The sequence below is a fragment of the Pezoporus wallicus genome, unplaced genomic scaffold (assembly GCF_028554395.1).
Source record: "Pezoporus wallicus isolate ANWC-B61680 ecotype Strahan unplaced genomic scaffold, APGP_CSIRO_Pwel_v1 contig_11133, whole genome shotgun sequence".
Classification (NCBI taxonomy): Eukaryota; Metazoa; Chordata; class Aves; order Psittaciformes; family Psittacidae; genus Pezoporus; species Pezoporus wallicus.
The window spans coordinates 1,718,882-1,739,795 of NW_026636583.1; the positions used below are offsets into that span (position 1 = coordinate 1,718,882).

Below are 20,914 nucleotides of genomic sequence, written 5' to 3' on the forward strand. Positions count from 1 at the left end.
TGCTCTCAAGGGTCTAACATCATCTGGGAAGGAGAAGGGGATTTTGCAATAAGAAATGGATATTTAAAATGGAGCCAATAGGGCTTCTACATTAGGACAAGAGAAAAATTACATCCCACAGCAATTGTGCCTCAAAGTCCTGTTGACTTCGCCGCCTATAGTAAAGGCCTCATCTTTAATACTGCATGACCTCATCCCCACCTGGTGTTCTGCCTTTATATCAGACTCTTTTGTGCCAGATTTCCAGTAGGCCTCCCTCCAAGTGCAACTGCAAACAAATAAGGTAATAAATCAGTGTTATCTCTGACTTGGACAAGAGCTGCAGGGAGCAGCTGGCTGGAGCAACATTGACTTTTGCCTCACCCAACACCATTTCCATTCTGTGGTCACTACAAAAACCATGCCACCAAGTCCGATCAGGGACCTGCTGACACTTCTTGCTCTTAACAAAAGCCAACTCATTTAGCAGCATGCAAACCTGCACCATTTACAGCCTTTTTGCACTCAAAGATTTCTCTGTATGGAATTCAAGGGCATCACTGGGTTCCCTTTGCACGAAGAAATCTGGAGCCAAAAGGAGTTTGGGAGCAAAGCAGAGAGGGAAAAACTGCAGGAGACAAAATGGATCAAATGGGAAGGAAAGGAATGATCATAGCTGGAAGCCTGGGTTCCCTCTGAGGAAAATGTTCTCCCCTCCTAAATGGTGAAAAATGGCAGGAAAAACTGTGTAGAGCCTTTCCCCACACCTCAGTCCTATGTGAAGACCTGTGTGTTGGTCCTGAGCACTAGCAAAAGGATGGGTTTATTTCCTGTCTGCACCCACATCCTCTCTAAGGCCCAAATAGTCCTGAGTCTCCCCTGGTTGCTGCCTCTACACAAGCAAAGAGGAGACAAAAAGGCTGTGATTCTCCCTTCACCCCAAGCAAGCCAATGTTCAGCCTCTCAAAGGCCACACAGAAATGAAGCTGCCACGTAAATATCCTTCACAAGCTCTTGCTATAACACAGAGAAAATGTGGAGATGGGGTCTGAAACCACAAGCACAGCACCAGCAGAAAACCCATATGGGATTTGGGCCATAGGTGCATGGGAGGATTCAGAGGCACAGTGCCAGCCATGGTGTCCCAGCCCTGGAGATGGATCCCAAACCCCACTTTTCCTGATTTAACCCCCTTGCAAAAAACCCCTTTCCACCTATCCATGTAAAGTGACTTCATTTTGGTCCCAAAAGAAACTCTGAGCATCACTTTTCCCCTCACCTTCCCCCAGCTGAATGCACTGCTGAGGTTCTTGGCAATGATACAACCACCTTTCAAAGAGAAACTACTTTAACCACAACGAAACGGGGCAGACTTGGATTGGCACAACTTGTGGGCAAGCACAGGTAAGAGGCTTCTGAAAGACCATGAAGAAATGAAGAAGTACCTCTTAACTCAGCTCAAGGGGTCCAAACAAAACCAAAGGATGTCCCGAGGACATGGGTGTGAGATTCTTGGCAGGGCAGAAGAAGAAAGGGAAGGTTTATCACAGGGCATAGTGTGTGCAAAAGTGTTCAGGCACAATGCAAACTGTAGGAAAAGTGCCCCCTCTGACCAACAGGGCTTCAAAAGGATGGAGCTCAGCACTTAACTCACAGCAACGCAAGGACCACTGCATCTTGCATATGCACCCTCTCCCATCGGCCTGGTGGCTCTGGTGCCTCCACAATAGCACTGCTGGCCACGAGAATGGCTTCACACCATGGCAGCCCTGCCATGGCGATGGGTTGCCTTTGGTTTGCCTTTGCTTCCAAAGCACCTCCAGGTCCGTTGTCAATGGGAGGAGAGAGAATTAAATATAATACATGGTTTAAAACATAACATTCCAGCCCCACAGTCTCTGTTCCTCCTCTGCCTCATTTTTCTGCCCTCTGAGTTGTGTCTCTTCTTTCAGTGTTCTAAGATGGGATAATTTCCGAACCATTCTGGTTTAGAGCAGTATTCTAACCTGTCCCACTTTAAGGCCATGTCTTCTGCTCGTGCAAATATTCCAACCACCATCCCTCTCCTCCAGGGGCCTACGCAACACTTCCATGTATTATACTGGAATTATGCCACCTACCTGACTGTTAATGAGGAGCCACAGAGTAACACCCCCCCTGTAATTACCCATGACCTGAAATCTAAGACAGGAACAGACACGTGTTCATTTCGCAACTCCAAAATCCCTAAAGGTGGAATCACCGGTGCCACGACACGGCAATTCCCACCTCCCACTTGTAACTGTGACCTCCAAAAGCCCTGCCTGGCTGGTTTATTCCTGCCCCGCGCTTCTGAAGGTTCCCAAGAAATGCAAGTTGCCTACCCTGCACCATGAAATAATCTCACCCAGTGATCTTAGAAAGAGAGTATGAAAGAAATCTGGACTTCACGGCTCCAGTTTGCTCACCACTATGACCTCTTCCACAAGGGCAGGCTCCGACCTGCTCATTCCCCCACCCCAGAGTAAGAAAGTATCTGCCAGCTAAGGATGTCCTAGAAGGAGGAAAACCTTAGCTGTCGATCTCCTTGAGAAGTTCGATGCATGGGCAGCTGCCAGCGCTCGGATGTGGCTCGGTGGCAAGAAGGCTTCACTGCCTGGAGGCTGACCAGCCCATGTCACTAAAGGGTCCCTCACCCGTGGCCGACCTGGGAGGAGGACCGCAGGGCGTGCAGAGGTCAGAATCGGTGTCTGACTCCCCTTCTGCAATGTAGGGTCTGATTTTGGCCACGGCTGCATAGCAACCGTTGTTAAGGATGTCCAAATTCTCTTTGGACTGGGAGATGCTAAAGCCGCTGAAAGAGCGCTCCAGTTCCTCGTGGTCTACCGAGGGGATGGAGATGGACGTGTCGCTGTCTCTCATGGCACTCTCATGGTGTTTGGTTGTAATGTCTTCGTTCCTCAGGTACTCGGCGCTCGCCCTGTGCCCGCCGCTGTACGCTGACAAGGAGCGCTCGTGGGAAGGCGGAGGTGGGATGCGGACCAGCGAGCCGGGGTCTCCGACGGGAGAGGAGCCGTGGCTCTGCCGCTGGCATGATGTCGAGGGCGGGCATGTGTTGGTCGGGACTGGTGGGGCAGAGAAGTTCTTCTGACCCATGGAGCTGGTGGACCTGATGATCTTGATGATGCAGCCGTTCTTGTCAATGTGCTCCCTGCTGCCTTCGGGGCTGTGGTAGGGAGGCGCTGGGTCTGGTTCTTTGGACCCAAAATAAGCCTCCGTCTCCGTTGGTGGGATGCCCATCCGCTGCATGTAAATGTTCACCAGGAAGTCCAGCTTCTTCTCCATTGACTGAACCTGCAAAACACCACAGTTTCAGTGCTACACGCTGCACGTGGGTGGAAGCACATTAATATCCTGAGCACAACTTCGTAGATGCCTACACTGACCCACATCACACTGAAACATTTAGTAAATAATTAATTGTCCTGCTCTAAAGCATTTAATTCTCCACCTTGTTGCAGGGTTTTCCTTAAACTCCTATAAACTTTTTGACAGGCACCAAATTCCAGGAAAGCTGGAGCAGCCTCTCATCCCTTCTGCTCCTTACTGCTTTTGACACTTTCTGGACTCAGATGCCATGGGGATTTCTGATCCTCTAGGGAGACTTTAATCTTCAGTAAAGACAGCAGCTACAGCAGCCAGGCTCATGGCCTCACCTGAAACATGTCTAGTGCGGTGGCAAAGAAACCAATGGCCCATTTTCAAAAGTAATGTTGACTTTTGGTAGACTACATGAGGAGATTCCAAAATACCTGTTCTGAAAGTAGTACTTAAGCTTCTAAGTACCCTTTCATAACATCCACCTTGTTTCATTTCCAAAACAGTCTTAGCTCTTACTTCTTCTAAATGGTAACGTCCCACTGGGGGAAATTAAGGCAAGAAGAAACCAACAGAAAGCGTGCAACATAAAGCATGCACCACCCTCTGATAAGAACCCTTTCCTGACCCAATTTACCTGTTTCTCCACTTTCCCAAGCCTGCCCATCATGCTGGGGTCTTCAGGCAGCTCCCCTTCCGCTGGCCCTTTGGTCCGATCCTTGTCGGTCATGGAGGATCCTCTCCCAACGATCTGGTCAACTCTACCGGGATCAGAAAATCCCCCCCCAGCCCCGGAAAAGGACCTGGAGTCAGTTGGAGGCAGCAGGCGAGGAGGGCTCTGCTCGCGGCGCCTCCATGGGACAAAGCAACAGCCTCTCTCCCAACCAACACTCCAGATCACTCACAGACACGCAGTGGCACTGAAGTGTTAATTCAGATGCACAATTCAGAGCGGTATTAGCAGAGTTTGGAATTACCCAGTTCTGTTTGTACAGATCAAACCTGGCACATTATGCATAGAAAGTTTACCCACTGCAAAGAATTTCTTCCAAATCAATTCACTTCTTGTTTGTCTCTCATTGGGGAAGACCAAGTTGTCTGTGTAGCATATGTCAATGGGATATTATTTCAGTCTTTGCAGCAGTTTCCTCTCCTCAATGCAAATGTAAGTGTGGAATTCTCATGCCCATGAAAATGAGCCACTTGCCCTAAGATACAAAGAGGTGAAGTGTTGTTTTAGTGGAATTACATCAGGGCTGAATTTGGTTACAACTCACCAAACTTTACCAAATTGCCTTCATCTAAATGCTACTGCAATTCATACCTGTATCATTAGGCGTTTTCTATTAGCAGGCCTCCAAGCTGGTAAAAGCAGAGGACACTCCTGCCAGTAGCGTGCTGTTTGGCACACGCTTCTTTACACACATTACATTTGCAAATCCCCAGTACAGAAACACAGCATAGATACAGCTCTGTATTCAGAGGACGAAGGAGGGCAGAGCCACTTTGGAAGCTGGAAGTCAATTGTATGAGGCATTAACTATAAGTTTTCTAGAGTAAACACCAGAGCTTCTTGATCCTTCAAAAGTCAGTTTTGGAATAGCTTCTTAATGGCAGCCCAGTTTATAACCTAATTCTATGCCAGGCAAACTTTACCCTTGCATAATGCACCGAACGTAAGGGTGGCAGGGGAAAAGAAGGGTTAATTCATCTGACTGAAACCAAGTTGAGGATTCTTGAGCAGGAAACTCAAAATGCTCCTTACGCAGTTCTGCCGTGTGGGCCATGGGTCCATGCACCAGGAGGAGGAAAAGGAAGAAGCTGAATACAGACAGACAGGGGAAAATGGACAAACAAAAACCAAGGAAAGGAATGAGATGTGAGGCTATTTCCAACACAAGAGCTACCTGTTTTCTTTACATTGGACAGGGACTTCATACATATGTTGGCTGTTGACATTAAGGGACAGATATCAGTGGGTACGGACCAGCGTGGCTCCCTTAGCTTATATTAGAGCAACAGCAGCTTACAGCACCAGAAGATCTGGCTCAAAGAGATGAAGCGGATGAGCACATTACACCAAAGACAGGAAATACAAGCCAACAATTATTGTGGAGTTTATCTTTGATCCCAGAAGGTACTTCATTTGGGCAGGGATGTGACAGAATGCCACTCCGTTTAAGAAGTTATGTTTGATCCTTTGCTTAGCAATATAAGCACAGGAGTACAAGGAGCACCGAGTGCTACAATTACAAGTGTGAGGAATACGCATGCCTTATTTCTCTCTTGTAATGGGAGAAGGAAATCATTGACATGTACAGGAACTCCCCACAAGGGATGCAATTATTGACATTACATACAGCACAAGAAACCCTATGACAATGTTGTTACCGTGTAAGCAAAGAGGTATTAAATTGGATACCTCCGACTACCTTGGTTTGGAATCACAAGTCAAGGCGTAGTACAGCCACTGTACGAACTCCTCTCCTGTATGCACAAGCAAGTAGACTAGTAAAACAATGATCATGAGTTTAAGGAGGCCCAAAGTCTAAACACTACTGAATATTGCATGAGGTCAAGACCAATCGGGGGGTCCTTGTGTCCCGTCTAGCACAGCACTAACACTGAAATGTTCCCACTGATGTAAATGAGATGTCCTTCAACAGTTGCTGAGTAGAGCAGGGAGGCAGGACAGACTAACACAGAGGAAAACTGTCATGCTATGGTGCATCATAACAGCAGAGAGAGTCTTGTGCAACCCTACTGCTAATCTTGCAGGAACTAAGGAAGGACTTCTAGTCTCTTCCATGTCCTTAAGAGAAGAGGTATCCATGAGGTGAACCTCACTTGACGCAAGTCAAGCACAGGAGGCCAGATGATCACTAGCATCACATAGAAGAGCACCAGCTTCTTAAATCACTTTCAGGCTAGACACTACTTGCCTGTGAACCTGCTGTGATTTAAAAGCAGGATTGAAGCCCTTCACAGGGCTCACTATAAAGTATTCAGAAGCCCGCGTCCATACACCATTGACACCAGAGCCCAGGAGAGTTCCTGCTTCATTCATTCCCTTCGTGTCTATACTTTAACACAGTTCTGACTCCTGAGGTGGTCATCTTCCACACCTCTGAGAAACCTGGGAGCCAGATCTCGCCCTGGAGGCAGGCTCTGCACTGAGGATGGTGTGGGGGGCACCTGTGGGCCACTGACTTCACTGCAGAGAGGAGAGAAGAAGGTGAACCAAGTCCTTCTCTTTTGATAGGAGAAACTAGGCTCACGTCTCCCAGCCCTTTGCTTCCCATGGCAATATTTAGACCAGAGGAGAGTGCTCCTACCCTCAGCAGAGTGCAGAGATTTCATCTGTGCCTTATCTGATACAAGAGAGGGATTTCCTCTGTGCTCCTACCCCATCCATACCTCGCTGAGCACTGAAAAGAGCAAGAGGTCCTTTTAGCCATTATAAAAGAGTTTGAGGTTTTGTCCAGATTGAGCAGCAAAGCTCAAAAGATGAAGAAGAGAGAACATATTCCACCTTTGCAAGCAGAGGGGGATAGAGACAAAGGACCATGTATCTCCTGAGATGCCAGACCCCACTTCCGCACTACATCCCTTGCGTCTTCCCAACGCTAACTCTGGCTGTGTCAAATACAGAGCAGAGGGAAGAAATCAGCTGAGGCCTTGGAAGAGCCAGCCTCACGTTTTACCCTTCGTGGTAGAAGATGCAGAGGTTTCTGCATTGACACGACAAACTGTGCCATCTGCTGTCCTCGATAGGCTCTGCGGGCCTTAGCCTGGGAGGGAGAGAGAAAAGGGGGCTGCTCCTTACAGCAAACTTTGGTACTTTTCCTTCTTTCTAATGGTACAAAAAAAATGCAAGGTCTTGCATCAGCCACAGTGCAGGTTTTCTCATGCTTCATTATGCTTCATGCTAACAGTGCATGCAAAGAGGTGTAATATGTCACCCTCGGGCCAGAAGCAGACATCAAAAAGGTCAAACGGCTCAAATGAGATAAAAATGAAGTGTTTGGGAATAGATATTCAATTCTTTTTTTTTTTCTTTTTTTTTTATAATTTTTTGTGCACAATCCAGGCATTGAAGCCAAACCCCCTTCATCCACGTCACAGGACTGGCGGCTGACCTCTTCAGTTGGCAATAAAGCTCTAGACATACTTTGACTAATACCTGTCGCTTAAAAATCAAGAGGTTGCACCTCTTCTATTGCAAATCAAGGGAATTTAACCCCAATTGTCTGTGTGTAGAGCAGGGAGCAAACACCTTCAGCCAAACCACAATGGACATCCCCCAGCATCCAGCTGCTTTTGCCGAAACCTTCTGGCTGAACTGAGCCCTTGTCGCTAGAGCCCCACCACGCAATCCATGGGGGTGACATAGCTCATGGGACATGAGCTGGTTGCACACTTAATCTCATAGGTTAAATACAACAAAATCGTTGGAATATGCATTGTCATCTTAAAATCAAGTTTTTCTGGAGGTAAGAAAGTGGTTTCCCTTTTACAGACTACTTTTGGGCCTCATCCTTTGGCAGGAATGAGAAATAGGAAAAATGCTTTCCTGAAAGCATCTATGTTCCAAGCATAAAGCTTGGGGCTTCTGGAAAATTCCCTCTCTTTTAATCTTTGAGCAGGCTCTGTGGGGAAAGGTAAGCTTTCAATGCTCCTTCTCCTCACATTCCTCTAGTGAAGATTACTCAGAGCAGCTTAAATCAAAATCAAGAGCTTTGTCACATATTAGCTCTTAGGAAGGGCAAGTATATTTAGAAAAGAATATCTGAGACTAAGCTTGCTGCATTTAAAAATCACCTACTATTTGTGCATGGAAAATTACTTTCTGGCAAGTATTTATACTGGCCTTGGGCTCCAGTGGTCTCAATACAAGGTGAAAAGAGAGCTCAGCACATGGCCCTGCTGATCAGACTTCAGAATGCCCTAAAACCAGGTAATTCAGTGAGGATATGTTCCTTGTGGCATCAGCTTCAGGTAAGGTTTTACCTAAGGAGAGACTTTCATGAAGGCAATGAGAAAAGTCTCGCTGTGTGACTGAGGGCTGGGTTTGACTCCTGCTCTTTTTGCTTGCAAAAAATCGGGATTTTTATTATTATTATTACACTTGTTATTATTACTAATTTTATATGAGTCCATGGTTCTAATATTTTAACACATTTTCCCTCCCATGGTCAGTAGAGTTACATCAGCAAGGAAGAGACCACTGTGTTCATTGGATATGAAACACTTCATTCTTACTTTGCCCACTGAATTAAACTCCTTCCAAAGTACAAAGAGCAGCAGAGGCTCCTTTGCTTGTGTGTGGAGTGGTTTGCCTTTTAGGAAGCAGACTGCTGAGTTTAGATTGGCTTTGTGGGTAAATATTCCACCTTTTACATTTGAAGATAGCCTAACAAGAGATTTTAAAAGATATAATTTTGCTTTCTAACACCCAGAAGACCGCAAATAGAAAACACACTTGAAGAAACTGATGGTTACTGATGGCTCTGTGAATGCCCTTTTTCTTTTTCCCCTTTGGCTTGCTTCACGTGAAATCTCATTCCTGAGAGTAAATCAGAGCACACCCAGAGTAGCAACCCCTTCCGAGTCATGATTTAGCAAGCTGCTAATAAATATCCATGTGATAAATGCCGTCCTATAACTGGCATGAAAGGGGTTTGACATAAAGCAAATGAAAAATCCAGAGAAAGCGGCATTTTGATGAATCCTAACCTAGGCGAGTATTGGGGAGATTCTTTGGAAGAATACATGGGTCCTTTGGTTGGATACTTCTTATGCCGGGGAGTTGAAGGGGGTGGGGGACCCACAATCATATCTATCCTGGCAAAGCAAATAAGAAAAAGAAAGACACCAGCAAAAACGCATAATGAAGCAACATGGAGAGAAAAGTTGGTCAGAAAAAGTTGCAGGAAGAAACAACTGCAAAACAGAACGATAGAGAGAGAAAGAGGGAGAAATTGAACACAGACCCCACTGGAAACAGAAGGCTCTCTCCTACCACTTGGCTCTCAGTGAAAGCCACAGTCTTCCCTCTTCTGGGTAAGACTTGGGGATGCAGGCACCACTGAAACATCATCAGGAGGTCCCCCCACCCCAGATACCCTCTGGAATATATTTGCATGTGTGTAGCGATATCCCATTGAGGCAGCTGGATATGAAACAACATATATTCGTTCTCCTTTCAGTTCCGGTGCTAGATAATGCATCCTCAGCTAGGCCAGAAAAGCACGAGCTGCTGGGAGTCGGTGAGGTACACTGCAGGATTGTACACTCAATGAATGGGAGACATCCATGGTTGGCAAGGTGTCAGGATGAGACACGAGACAGTGTGAACACAACACTGAAAAGAGCACATTACAGACAGTGACAAAGGCATTAATGATTAAAGAGGAAAGTGCATGTAAACACCCCAGCAAGCTGCTTGAATGCAGCTTTAATCCACTAAAGTCCTGGCTATGGGAGATCCCAGCCAGCCCTGCTGAGCTGAGCTGAGCTGGCAGGGAGAACACACTGCTTTGATTGCTGAAGGAAAGGGCAATAAGGATATCTCTTCTCCAAGGTGCCCCATGACAACCTCCCTGGGCTCCCCCATATGGGTGCACTGTTCTAGGCCATTTGGTCTTGGTCGCCTTATCGAGAGGGTGACCCTTCCAGTTTCACTGGGCAGGTGACCAGCCATGGGACCTCTTAATGCCCATCTGGTGAGTGCTCTGAAGGATGACCCAAAAGGGGATCTGCTCCCATCATTGATCTGCTCAGGGGATACTGAAACCTGTGAGCTGCCTGGTACCCCTGGATCCCAAATCCAAGTTCTTTTGAAGCAGCTCCTAGTCCTCCTGATTTCCCTGCAATGGGGTGGATGGCAACCCTAGCCTAGTCCAACCTTAGTCTTGCAGTCCCATAGATACAGCTAAAGGGAGAATTCAGTTTGGTCTTTGAAAGCGCCAGTTCCTTACCTCAACCTCCCCAGTTAAACAGCCAACTTTGTCTTTGCAGCAAAGGATAGGTAATGGGAGACTTGGGTGTTGAAAACTCGTGTCCCAGCTAGAGCCTGTGGAGATGACAACCCCAATGGCTCACTCCCTACTGCAAAGGCAGCCTGGAGTCTTCTCATCTCATAGAATCATAGAATGGTTTGGGTTGGAAAGGACCTTAAGATCATGCAGTTCCAACCCCCCTGCCATGGGCAGGGACACCTCGCACTAAACCATCTCACCCAAGGCTCTGTCCAACCTGGTCTTGAACACTGCCAGGGATGGAGCATTCACAACCTCCCTGGGCAACCCATTTCAGTGCCTCACCACCCTAACAGGAAAGAATTTCCTCCTTAGATCCAATCAGCTTATTAAAGTCAGGAAATATCAAGCCCTTCCTCCTTCTCTTCCCCCTCCAGATTCAGCTCCATGTCTTGGGTCTATAATCACTGAGTTTTTATGGAACGGGGGTGAGAGGCTGAAAGAGAGGAAATTCTCCAGGATATTTTAGTCTCCACCGGGAGGGAGAATCTACCTTCTGGGAACTGCACAGCATGAAGCAATGCCGAGAAAGTTCTCTCTGCTGCTTGAACATCAAAAATAGCAGAGTTAAAATGGTCCCTGAGAGATTCACGGCAGAAGAGAGATTCCTCTTTTTCCTAGCACCATTTTCCTGTCCTACCAGGGCCCTAGATGGGTTTGAAATGAAAGGAAAGCTTCCCCCGTGGTTTCCAGAGGAAGCTAAGCTACCACAGCCATCAAGGGAAATAATTCCTTTCCCCAAGTGTAAAAGTAAATGGTGTATTGCTTTGACTGGAGATAGCCTATGGCCAAGCCCTGCCTCTATTCTGAGCATCCTTCGAGCTCAGCACAACTGGGGCTACTTCTGCTGAGCTGACAGAGCTGGGGGATGCTGGGGGTTTGGGGTCTCCTTTTCAATGTGGGACATCATCTGAGCGGTCAGACAAAAAAGCTTAGCTCAGATCCCCTGGTCAGAGGACAGAGCTGATCTGGTTTGGGGGTGGCTTTTAGGAGAAATTGAAATTTTAAATGCGTTTTTGGGTTCCCTTTGTCCCTTTTCCACATTTTTTCCCCAATTAAAACTAACTCATCTTCGCCTACAGTTTGAGCACAGAAGTTAGAATACAGCACCAGCCTTACCTATGAGACATACTACAATGATAGAAACTCCTGAAGCAAAGTAACAGGATGATGTCCCTGCTAATAGCAGGGGGTTGGACTAGATGACCTTTGAAGGTCCCCTCCAACCCAAACCATTCTATGATTCTATGACAAGCTGTGTGTATATGCTGGGGTGGGCACTAAGGCCCTTTTAGTGGCATAGCATCACTATTTGCAGTCCCTGCCCTGCTTGTTCCTGTGGGTTCCAGCCACAAGCATTGATGTTTTCCTTGCTGTTTCCTCTTAGGAAGAAAAAGAATAAGTTGTAGCTGCAAAGGAAAGCATCCCTCTCCTGGCAATACCTCCACAATGACCAAAAAACAGTGAAAAACTGAAGCAAAGAGAGGGGTCTCTTGCCTGGCCTGAAGGTTTTTAATCCGGGAGAGCATGTCCAGGTGACCAGCTGAGTACTGCTCGATGACGTCCATCACGTCGTAGGGCCGAAGGCTCTCCTTAAACTTGCGCTTGGAGACCAGGAATCTCATAATGCTGCAGGAGATGGGGAGGAAAGGCAAAATATAGTCCCTGGGCTTCAGCCTGACCTGCTTAGTGGCAGATAAAATACACCACAGGGAGCTGCGTTGGAAGAAAAACGGAATAAATCACAACCCTGTGGGTCTGGGAGAGGATGCGGCAATAGGAGAGGTGAAGGGGATGCAGGGGTTTGTGGTCCTGCGATGCTGCTTGGACCATCAGCAGTACATCTCTCTGCACTGCTTCTGTGAATGTCAGCATTAAACCTCAAAGCTGGTGAGAATGATCATTTGGATGCATCCCCGCAGGGGATTTTCCTGTTTCTCTATTTATTCCTTCCCTCAGCAAAAACTGCCCTTTCTGGCAGCGTTTTCTGCAAAGGAGGGCAGGCCACCCAGGGGAAAGCAGCCTGCAGCACAGCCATCTCAGCATTTCCACCTCTGCTTGGACTTGAAATTCCTCTTTTTTCCCCTATGATTTGGTTTTCCAGGCCGCTTCCCCCCTCTCCCTCTCTTACCACACTGCCCTGATGCTGACTTTCAGCCCTGGTGTCAAATCTTCCGTCACAAACTCGCAGTTGCAGCTTTTATTCTCATCAGGAATGTCTTCCCCGGGGAGGCTTGCTTCTGGGTTTAGGAGAGGGAGGAATAAAGACAACCCATTACTATTTCCTGGTGCCATGCTAGGAAAGATGAGTCAGATCACAAACAGCAACCCCAGGGGAAGCACCAGAGGTATCTTTGCTAAGCATCCAAATAAGAGCGTTTCCATCAATGTGTCAAGGTGACGTCCAACAATGCCAAGTGCAGCTCATCCACCTCTAGATTACAGAATCACAGAATGATTTGGGTTGGAAGGGAGCTTAAAGCTCATCCAGCTCTAACCCCTTGCCACAGGCAGGGATACCTTCCATTAGAGCAGGTTGCACCAAGCCCTGTCCACCCTGGCCTTGAGCACTGCCAGGGATGGGGCAGCCACAGCTACATACATGATCACCATATGTCAGTAAAGGTTTTCTTATCTCTTATTATACTTCCTATATATAAGAAGTGGAAGGAGACCCATGTAAGCACCCTTGCTGACAGCTCTGCTCATCATGGGTGGGGACGGAGAGGATTTGGGGTCTGGAATGGCACCCCAAGCCCTTACCTTCCGAGTTCTGCCGTGACGCCGCTCCCTTGATGCGGAACGCTTGCCGGGCTCGGCTGCGGTCTCCGAAGCTCCAGCTCTTGGGCACTTTGCTTGGGCTGTCCTCGATGCTCTGGTCAGCGCTGGGTGACCTCCTGATGCCCTGAGCCTGTGGAGAGCCTTTCCCTTTGGTGCCAGCACCGCGGGGACTGGAGAAGACACGATCTTTCAAACTGACCTTCTGACTGTTCAGAGAAACACGTTGAAACAAAGACAAAAAGGAGACAGCAGGAGGAGTCATTCTGGAAACCACGCAGTCCTTCCCCACCAGCCATTAGAAACCAAGAGCACTTCCAAGCAGCAGTGAGATGTAGTTTTGCTGTTGGCTTTTTAATTTGGTTTGGTTTGGGTTTTTTTCCAAATATATGTATTTGAATGAATTTTCACAAGCATCGTAGAAATGTTTCCGCCATAATGAGTGAAATGAGAATGGTTATTAAGAGAGAGAAAATAATGAGGACTTGAACAGAAGCCCCTCGTGGGATGCCAGGGCTGGCGGGACAGAATGACGTTAAACAATGAGGTTATGAGTCCTTAAATCACTGATTGGCTCCAATCACGAGCGAGGAAGCTTTTCTTTCACAACTGCCTTCCACAGCCCTGTATCTAGTAAGAAAACACCAATTCAGAAGAGCTTTTAACCTTAAACTCTGAACTTGCAAACACTTCTGATGCTCAGCGCCTGTCCTGCCCCTTTCTCCAGCTTCTCTATCTCCTCCCACTTAAATCATGATCTGCCCTTTTGAGATATTCTAAAGAATTCACTTTTTCCAGTTACATATTTAGATGCTTAAACACAAACACTTCAGTGTGCAACTCCTTCGTCTCCTGTAACGATTCAATCCATCAGCTAACATCAATCTGCAGGTCTGCTATGGGTGTCACAAATGTGCAAAGCCAAATTCGACAGCTTCAGAATATGGCATGTTATTGCTGTTGTTTTCTATTAGAATCCCATTTCTTTAACAAACACCTTGCAATTCTGGTTTGAAAAGATCTCTCCAGAATCAGAGATGGTCTCAGTGAGCAGCAGCCTGGTGACAGCCCAGCTCTGGTTACTTCCCAAATCCTGAAATTTGTAATTAGAAACTTTCACCCTAAGAAAGATGCTGAATTTTCACAGGAAAATTGGAAAACTGAAAGATTTTGTGAATCTTCATGAAAGGGCAAATGTTACAGAGACATCACCGGGGAAACCCAACTGCAAACAGTATTGGATCGTTTGCTGTTTTCTGAATAGCAATTGATTATTGAACTACACTGATAAGAGGTTAGACAACCAGCACAAGGCACCGGCACATACAGCCAGTATTATATATAGGTACCTCAAAAGTGAGTAAACCCATGGATTTAATTCCCAATACTCTGCTCCATTGCCATGGCCACTTATTGGTTTGCTGCAAATGCTCTGACTCAATTTACAGGAAGAACATTGCAGGGATTTTGATTTCCACATCAAATTTCCAGGTCACCAACCAAAGAACTGTGGTTTTCTGTCTCTCAGCAATGCCACCTGAAAACTTACAGCCAAACAGTCCTGCTTTGCCTTCAAAGCCAGCATAAGGTTCTTCAATCAGAACTTGGCTGATATTTGAAGCAAAGCAAAATCCACCTCCCTTTTCCCCAGCTGTACTCTGCTGACAGGAACAGACATTTGGTTGTGTCAGTAAGGGAAGAAGACGTGACTCGAAGACACACAGGGAGCAGATCTGTCGAGTAAGAAGGTGCTATTTTTACAAAATCACTTTACATTGCGGGATGTTGAACGTTTACAGGGAGGGAAAGGTGCTGAGGCAGCGTTTTCCAGTTGCGCAGCGTGATGCTGGGTGATGCCTGGATGCAGCATCCCAGGAATGCAGGGCAGGGTTATCCGTGCCCATTGGCTGGGCAACAGCTTCGCGTTGGAAAATACACTTGGGATAAAACTTGCTCGTGACCAAGTTAGAAAAGGCAGAATTATTCCAATTAATGCTGTATTGTAGCTCGGATAAACACTGGATATTCATACCCAGTGTGCTGCCCACCTGCAGCGTCTGTCTGAAAGCCATGGGACCAACAGATCAGCAGAGCTGAAAATCAGAGGTGCAAATCCACACAGGTATCTAGGAACAAGCAGGTGCCCAAATACCTTTCTGGGTACAAGCCTTAGTCACTGATGCTACCAAAATCATCATATATAATGAGCCAAAGGTTTAAAAGCAATTCTTGCTCTGTTTCTTAGATTTAAAACCAGATAGAAATGCTGTCATTTGATCCAAAATAGGCCAATTGGATTGGTTTGTCTTTATTTTAGCTGATTTTACAGAGGAATATTCCTGGAATCTACTGCATTTCAGTAGTATCAATGCTTTGAACTACCTGGTATCTTTTAAACATCAGTTGTATAAAACTGAATCAGCAACACACCAGGATTCAGAATTCAGAGCAATCTCTTTGTGCCTCATCCTCTGCTGAGTTGCTCCCATCACCGATCTCAGCATAAAAGCAATCCCCTATCAACCTAGTAAAGCAGGGCCTTTTCTTTGGGGGCCCTTTTCCATTCCCACAATAAACGTGCTGCAGATGTTTGCAAGGCAAAAAAGAAAGCATTGAACTCAGTGGGGAATATGAGCAAAGAGCTTCAAGCCTGATAGTGCTGCACCTCCTGCTATTTACACATTAAAAAACCTCATAGAAATTTGGTGAACGCTTAAGTTCTGGGTGAGTTTTGTTCCTGAATACTCACTACTCAGAAAAAAACCCAGCACCTGATGTAACATCTCTGTTTTAACATAGACAACATGAGACAATATGAACAATTAATTGGATTTTTTCCTTCTGCCATGCAATTCTCTCATTGGAAATGACATCTGGAATGACGTGCAAGTACAGTCCCTGCAGAGGAGAATGCTGTCGGGGTCTGCAGGAGCTGGTAGGAAAGAGTCTAAAAGAAATATAGACATATATAGAGATATATGTTGTCAGGAAATCCAAGATCATGTTCTCATTCAACCAGAAAGTCATGCAGAGTGGAGTGTCTTAGCTCTCACTCAAGTAGATGGTAAATGAGCCTCAGCTCAGTGGAAGATGTATGCACTGGTGACATGACCATGAAGAAAGCAGTAATACAACCACACACAACATGAACTGAAGCTTTCAGTCGTGATAGCCAAGAGTGGCACGAGCACAGGGCAGGTGCCCTGCTTGTGCCAGGGGATGGGAAGGGAAAGAAAACTGTGACTTTGCAACCAGAGATGAAGATTATGGGAAGCCATAACAGTGTAAAACAGGGAGTGCTTTAGTTCCTAGGTCTTCATAACCAATTCTACTTGGCATCTATTAAAAGCATATATTCAATAACCAAAAAACCAATGTTTCCAGGCTGACCCTGGGGAAGGTTTAAAAAACCTTCACCTTTTGACTTGAATTTAACACAGGATAGAACCTGAGCTAATTTTTCTCTGCAGCCAGTCAAAAACTGAGAGCCCACGCCAGATGAACACACAAGGACCAATGTGTGGACCCACAGCTGATAGGAAGATGCTCACTGCTTTAGTGGGCTTTGCATTTACGTTCATTTAGGCCCAACAACCCAGGACTCAGCAGCAAAATGCAGAAGAACCAACCTTCGTGTGAGCTGCCATGAGGATGCTGGGGGTTCGAGCTCCTCTTTGAAACCCTCTGGGTTGGGGTTGATTTCACAGTCCTCTACAGTATTAAATCAGCACTTTTCAAGAATATGGACTCATTACATTAGCAGTAATTTTGGATCAATAAAAAGTATCAGTTGTAACATCTTGACATTGATTTTAAACTATGGTTGAGCCATTATTTCATTTTCTCCTTTCATTTTGTAGGCAGCAAGAATTAGAGTAGGACTACAATGGACTCGGATCCATCTCTGCACATGAACTCAACCAGTAACAGCATTCACTCTTCCAAGAAGCTATAGAAAGGAGGAAGAGGTTATCTCCTGCTGGGAAATGAAGCTGGTTTTTAACTCAGAGTTTGTGCTGAGCTCATGGCATGTGAGAAATGCTTGTTGAAACTAGGCAGGAGTGCCAGGAGTCAATGACAGCCTTGGGGGCTATCACTGGGCTCCACTGGTCATTGGTGTGAAGAAGAGGCAGAAACCAATTACTGGAGACATGAAGGCAAGGAAGATACACCTGTATGTGCAAAACTTGCCATGACTAATGCAAAACTAAGAGAGGAACAGGACTAAGCCTGGTTTGTCTCCAGTGATTTCAGGAAAGCCATTACAAAGGCGAATTCAGCCCAGAGATGGAGCTTGTAGAAGCAGAACCTGGGCATAAGGAAAACTGAAGGTCAGCCAACAGTCAATATCATGGTGTGTAATCCCTCTTCTCCTCATCCAGAACCACTGTGGTGGTTGGACTTGGGTTGAAGGGACGCGCTGAAATCCTAATGGGAAAGAAGAGAGTTGCACCATCCCTGCAGCCACCATGCCAGCCTAGCCAAGCATGGGGCCTTGGGTGAGTGAAGGGACAGGGGAGCCAAACATGTCTTTAACCTTGGCCTTTGGTATTTTGCAGTGTTCTGTTATAATCTCTCCCCTCTTCCTAGCACACAGCCTTTTCCTCCCAAACTGATGCTGAGCGCTGCCAAAAACCACATCAGATGCATCCTGCATCTCACAACCTTTCGCTGTTTGCCAGCTCAGCTGGTTTGCATTCCAGGAGCAAAGCAAAACAGCCAAATTGCACATCTTCGAGCTGGCTGATCATTCCTAAGCAAGACTTTAAGATAAACACGCTACACCCAGACCTGCAGGCCAGGCAAGAGCTCTGCAAACACCCTTCCTTTGCTGCCCTCTGTGCCATTTCTTCCCACTGTCAGGTCTCTGTGGTGCCTTCATCAGACACCAGGAAAGTCTCTTACAAAGCAGAATATGATAGACCTGCTAAGCTGGCTTGGTACAGTTACATTATTGGCTCAAAATGCTTGCATTATTGCATTTATTGACAAGACATCATTGGTTTAGTGCATTAAGAAACCACGGCTTCTAAGGAGCTTTCTATTAATTTACTTACATTGAGTTTTCTATGATTGACTCATCGTTTCCTGTTCTTTTGCAATATGCATCCTAGGTGAAGGCTTCTAGCACTCAGCCTTAGATGCATCAAAGTGCTGGCATGTGTCCCTCAGTGTGTGCAGTGGGGGACTGCAGGCAGGGAGCCCAAGGGTCCAGGAAGCAAGATGTTTGGACTGTTCTTATGTCCATTCACAGTTAACCTATAGCTTTACTAAAGCACAGAGCGTGTAACACTAGGTTCAGGATGGATGCAGGTAACGAAGATGCCCTTGTAGCTACTCCAAAGCTCAAGACTGGAAGAACCACAATCTGTAATCCTCCTTCTCAGGGTCTCCAATGGCTTAAGAAGATCTTGAGACAATCATTTGTACCACCCTCTCTTTCCCTTGCAGAACTTAAGACTGAGGAGATGACATGACAACCACAGTGAGAAGGAATCCAGTAGAAAATAGAAAAACATTATAGTGGCTTTACCAATTATAAACTCATGCCTAGGAAGACATGCAAGGAAGACATTAAGATCAGGGTGGCTGATTTTCCAGAGAACAGAACTGGACACGGACAGGTGAGAGGACAGCATTACAAATACCACTGCTTGGTTAAATCTCTGCCCAAACCAACCTCAGCATTAAGCAATTGAAAGGAGCCTTCTTCCACAGAGGAAACCCTGCTTGCACTACAACTCCATGGATAAAACAACCTCAACCTTGCAAATGGAAACACTACACAAGTCATGATAATGTTGTCCATTATTGATCAAATCTTTGCCATTTGTATTGAATGCTGCCTGTGTATATTTTAAACCAGAACTTCCAAGGATAAACTTCAAGGAAGGCCATAGTACTGTCAAAACACACAGCAGGAGGATAACTCAAAGATACAGGCTATTTATCCAGGTAGAAAGGATTCCCTACTATGGAGATCTACTTATTATGAAGCCTAGGTCATGCCCCGTTCCTCTTTGTTACCCATTCAGAAATGGGATTTACCACACTGCTTCTGGGACACACAAGTCTCAGGCATAAGTCCCAGCCTTTAGACTGACAGAGAGTAAAAATTGCCAGCAGGGAAATAAAAGAGCAAGAAAAGAAAAGATACAGGTTGGAACAGTTAATGGAGAAAATCAGAGGTACATATAGTTTTCAATCTGTAGTTTGTTGGCTTTCTGAGGGATAGAGAGACTGGTGATTTTGAGAATTAAAACGGACTCCAGAAAGAAGAGCATGCAAAAATCCGACTTCACAAACATGCGGCATCACTCAGTGTCCTGCCACTCCTGGGCTTGCTTTCCACCTGCCTGGCTCTAGGGGACGAGCTGATGGGGTTCTCCTGCCAGCATTCACAGCATGCAAACTCCGGGCTTGGTAATTCAAGAAGGTGCATGTTTGCTGCTGAGAAGCAGTGTCTGGGGTGGGGGAAGAGACTCTTCCAGTGCAGGCATGGAAGTAGATGTATTTATGCATAAGGAAAATAAGATATACGTATCTAGGTACCCTTAGATGGGTGCACTAAGGGATGCTCAACGGGAATTCTTGAAGCTACCTAACAATTGACAACTTGATGAAAAAGATGAAAACACTGCTCCTACGAAACCCTCTGCTCTAGCTATCTGTTCCCACGGGATCTAGAAACAGAACCATTCACAATGCCAATGTCAATGCTAAGGGGAACCCATATCCCCTCATCTGCTGGGACAGGCTGAGATTAGTCCTTCTCTAGCTGCGTAGTAGAGGTGCTAGATAGGCAAGCCATGGCTTCCAAAGGCCACAAGACTAGGAAAGGTCAATTTGTAGTGTTCAGAGAGCCAAAGGAACGGTGACTGAGCAGAGGTAGGAAGCTGGTATTTCTCATGCTACTGATTTGATGTTGCCGTACAGCGCAATTCAATTCACAAGGATTCCCTGGACCTTGAGAAGGGATGGGATAGGGAGGAAGGGGTCTAAGAAGAAAATAATTAAAATTTTTATAGTTTTTATTTGTAATTTTCCATCATTTGTTAAACTTCAGCTCCTGGCCTCCTTCCTTGCTGAGCAGACACTGGCTTGCTCAACCCAGACCAAATTCCCCATCCTCGTCTCTTTGATTCACACGTTCTGCATGACAAGCAGACAAGGAAGCAGCTCATTTCTGAGCAGGCAATGGGGAGGCTCTTTGCACCTTTTGTTTTTTACTCATCTAGTACCTCTATTAAGCAGAGAAGTGATCAGAACGGGTGGTAGCAGGGTAGAGGGAGAATGAGCCGTGCAGCTTTTGATTAGTTTCGTGCGACGCATTTCCCGTGGTACCTAGAGTTTCCTGAGCAGCATCCGCATAGTGACTCTCTGCACGGTTTGCTTTTACTGGAAATGAGGGGAGAGTAAAAATTAGACCTGGAAGCAAATGCCAGACAGGAAACTTTTGATTACTGACTCTAGGTTTAAAAGACAGGCGTTCTGAGGGCCGGGTTCATGACAGGATTTATCTGTTTGAGTGTTAAGTGAATTTAAAGAAGGAAAATCAAGAGGGCTTCTGAAATTTGTCTCGCTGTGGTCAATAAATGTCACTATTCGAAATGACACATTCTGCATCGAATTGGTGGCGTCAGTTTACCTACAATTGACTGCAGGGAGATCATCTGCATTGGGAAAACAAAAAGTATTCTTCTTCCTCTAAATAGATATAAAAAAAGACAATTTTAAACTTGGCTAAGCCATGGAGAGCC

At 46.1% G+C, this 20,914-nt stretch overlaps 1 protein-coding gene across 14 annotated transcripts in view; it reads right to left on the bottom strand.

The window, feature by feature from the left end:
• Positions 1-478: 478 nt before the first annotated feature.
• Positions 479-20,914, bottom strand: part of KCNQ2 (potassium voltage-gated channel subfamily Q member 2) — a 64,265-nt gene continuing 43,829 nt past the window's right edge. For 3 of the 14 annotated variants that reach the window (XM_057400921.1, XM_057400918.1, XM_057400917.1), the window contains 6 exons: positions 20,499-20,552; positions 13,140-13,363; positions 12,508-12,616; positions 11,874-12,005; positions 3,974-4,097; positions 479-3,312 (listed from right to left, as the gene is read on the bottom strand). In XM_057400921.1, coding sequence (XP_057256904.1) covers positions 2,608-3,312; positions 3,974-4,097; positions 11,874-12,005; positions 12,508-12,616; positions 13,140-13,363; positions 20,499-20,552 — 1,348 coding nt within the window. In that variant the 3' untranslated portion in view covers positions 479-2,607. Of the gene's footprint in view, positions 3,313-3,973; positions 4,098-9,072; positions 9,181-11,873; positions 12,006-12,507; positions 12,617-13,139; positions 13,364-20,498; positions 20,553-20,914 lie in introns of all 14 variants that reach the window. The other 11 variants (XM_057400926.1, XM_057400924.1, XM_057400920.1 and 8 more) reach the window with 8 other exon arrangements.